Source organism: Carassius auratus, chromosome 2, assembly GCF_003368295.1.
Source record: "Carassius auratus strain Wakin chromosome 2, ASM336829v1, whole genome shotgun sequence".
NCBI classification, from domain to species: Eukaryota; Metazoa; Chordata; class Actinopteri; order Cypriniformes; family Cyprinidae; genus Carassius; species Carassius auratus.
This window is the reverse complement of record NC_039244.1, coordinates 785,396-787,895: the sequence shown is the minus strand read 5'-3', so window position 1 is coordinate 787,895 and position 2,500 is coordinate 785,396. Positions and strand designations below refer to the sequence as shown.

Below are 2,500 nucleotides of genomic sequence, written 5' to 3'. Positions count from 1 at the left end.
AAGAAGAATCACACTACACATAAACACCACAGTTCAGACACATACACACATCAGACACACATCAGTGTTTATCAGCGCAGCTCTAATCACAGTCAGAGTCAAACATCGGTCAGATCAGATTCTGATTCAGCAGACCTCATCATGACCAGATGAAGCTGAAGCTGGACAGAGATTGTTGTGTTCAGATCTATCTGTGTGACCATCAGCCTCCAGCGCTCTGAACATCAGATCACTTTCCTGATCAACTGCATGCCAGCTGCGTCTCACTGACATCTCCCATCTTCTGATCACTCGCTCCTCGTTAAAGCAGGAGTTCAGACCAAAGTGAAAGTGTGCTAAAAATGTGTTCACCATCAGTTCATCAGAGATCAGAAAGAGTTTGTTTCTTCATCAGATTGGGAGAAATGTAGCATTGCATCAGTGTCTCTGCGGTGAATGGGTGCCGTCAGAATGAGAGTCTGATAAAAACATCACAATAATCCACAGCACTCCAGTCCATCAGTGAACATCTGGAGAAGGTTTAGATCTGTTTAAACGCTGCTTGATCTGTGCAGATTTCTCTCCTGATTCAGACCAGAACACTTTTTCACTGGAGGAAGTGTTATTCTGGATTATAGACTCTGTGTGTTTGAGTTAAAATCATCTTAATGCTGGATGTGTTTCATCTTTTGTCTTCTCCAGATGTTCACTGATGGACTGGAGTGCTGTGGATTATTGTGATGTTTTTATCAGACTCTCATTCTGACGGCACCCATTCACTGCAGAGCATCCACTGATGAGACACTGATGCAGTGCTACACTTCTACAAACCTGATGAAGAAACAAACTCTTTCTTCTTTGTCTGAACTCTTTCTGTTAGCAGGATCTGACTCGAGCGTCTCTGAACATCAGTGTGTTTCCGAGCTGCTGAAACTCGTTAAGTGTCTGATATTTGCACAAGTGCCACATCTTTAATTCACAATTCATTATGTATTTTCCTAATGTGACTTGCTCTCGTCTCCCAGTCGCTTGAATGTGCTGAGACTGAGTTCTGAAGCCAAACAGAGTCTGATCTGGTCTCATACTCACAGGATCACGTAGAAGAGCAGCAGTGTGTCCAGGCCTTGCGTCTCATTGGACGACAGAACAGATCTGACCTTCTCTGTTACCATGGTAACCCAGGAGACCGTTAGATCAGAGAACAGGTGAAGGTCAGGAAACACACGCATGCATCACACACCAGCAGAATCTGTGCCGCTCACCTGTGCTCGAGCTGATCTTTCTGCTGGACTCGTCCTGAGGCGTTGAGCTTCCTCGTTCTTCAGCTGCAACACAAGAACAGTTCATCTACAGACTGTATAAAACTATTGCATGATAAACCTGTAAACCACTCGGTGTGTAGCAGCTCAGATGATGATCAGCATCACGATGTCGTGTCAGATCTGTGAATGAATCAGACTCACGCTGGAGAGCTTGACTCTCGTCCGAGGGATGAATCGAGGGATTCTCCTCTAGACTCGACAGGCTGGTAATCTGAGGACACAAACACTTCATTACAAAGATCATTAAATGGGAAAAAAAGAGCACAAGAAAGCAGACATGTGTTTACAGTGTGTGTTTTCAGTCAGAGAGAGAGCATCAGGTGATCTTACCGTGTCGAACTCCAGATCCGGAGAAGAGAATTTCATGCTGCTGCTCTCCATCTGACACTAAACACATCAGATCTCACTTCAGATTGATGGACACACACACTCTTTGAGACTTCAACACCATACTGAGGATAAACCTGACTGCTGATGTTTGACTGAATGATGAATGATCTCAGACCTGGATCTCTGAACAGAGAGACTGCAGCAGCCGGAAACACGCGTCTCGATTCAGTAACGACACGAACAGATACTGAAACACACACAGAGCAACAGCACTGATCCAGACACTGCGTTTCACTCACGGTCCGTCTGATCGATCGATCGATCGATACCTTGTGTCTGTCTGTGGTGATGACGGCGATGGCGCTGGGAAGGATCTTAGCTGTGTGTTTCTTCTTTAAGCTCTGAACGCTGGACATGTGGATCATCACCTACACAAACACTTCCTGATAAATGTCCTGTCATCTTCTACATGCTGTAACTGTTCTCCAGAGATTTACTGGTGAACAGAAGCCTCACCTTGGTGTCCTTCAGCAGCACAGACGAGTGGAAGCAGATGTAATGACTGGACAGGTACATCTTACCGTGGTAAATCACCTCCTTCTGCAGACCGCAGCTTTGCACTGAAACAGGAGAAGATCCTGCGTTACTGAGCATTCAGGTTCCTTTCTATACCATCTCCAGCTCCTCCAGTGTAAGTTCAGAGACTAGATAAACCTGAGCTGAATGTGAACGAGACGTCACTCACCGTGTTCCAGGTCCTCCGTCTCAGGGACGTAAGGGAAGAGTTTGTGGAAGGTTTTGTTGTGGCTCTTGAAGCTCTGATCAAAAGAACAGAACGTGATGTTGTGAAAGTGTTGAAGGACTCACGA

General features: G+C 45.6%; 1 protein-coding gene across 2 annotated transcripts in view; it reads right to left on the bottom strand.

The window, feature by feature from the left end:
* LOC113110356 (GRAM domain-containing protein 2B) overlaps positions 1-2,500 on the bottom strand; it is a 7,321-nt gene that overhangs the window by 869 nt on the left and 3,952 nt on the right. Inside the window, exons 4-12 of one of the 2 annotated variants that reach the window (XM_026274539.1) lie at positions 2,377-2,449; positions 2,148-2,251; positions 1,961-2,059; positions 1,807-1,878; positions 1,632-1,688; positions 1,443-1,512; positions 1,242-1,304; positions 1,069-1,141; positions 1-13 (exon numbers count right to left, since the gene is read on the bottom strand). The exon at positions 1-13 is cut by the window's left edge and continues 80 nt beyond it. In XM_026274539.1, the coding sequence (XP_026130324.1) occupies positions 1-13; positions 1,069-1,141; positions 1,242-1,304; positions 1,443-1,512; positions 1,632-1,688; positions 1,807-1,878; positions 1,961-2,059; positions 2,148-2,251; positions 2,377-2,449 (624 nt within the window). Of the gene's footprint in view, positions 14-1,068; positions 1,169-1,241; positions 1,305-1,442; positions 1,513-1,631; positions 1,689-1,806; positions 1,879-1,960; positions 2,060-2,147; positions 2,252-2,376; positions 2,450-2,500 lie in introns of both variants that reach the window. The other variant, XM_026274535.1, reaches the window with a different exon arrangement.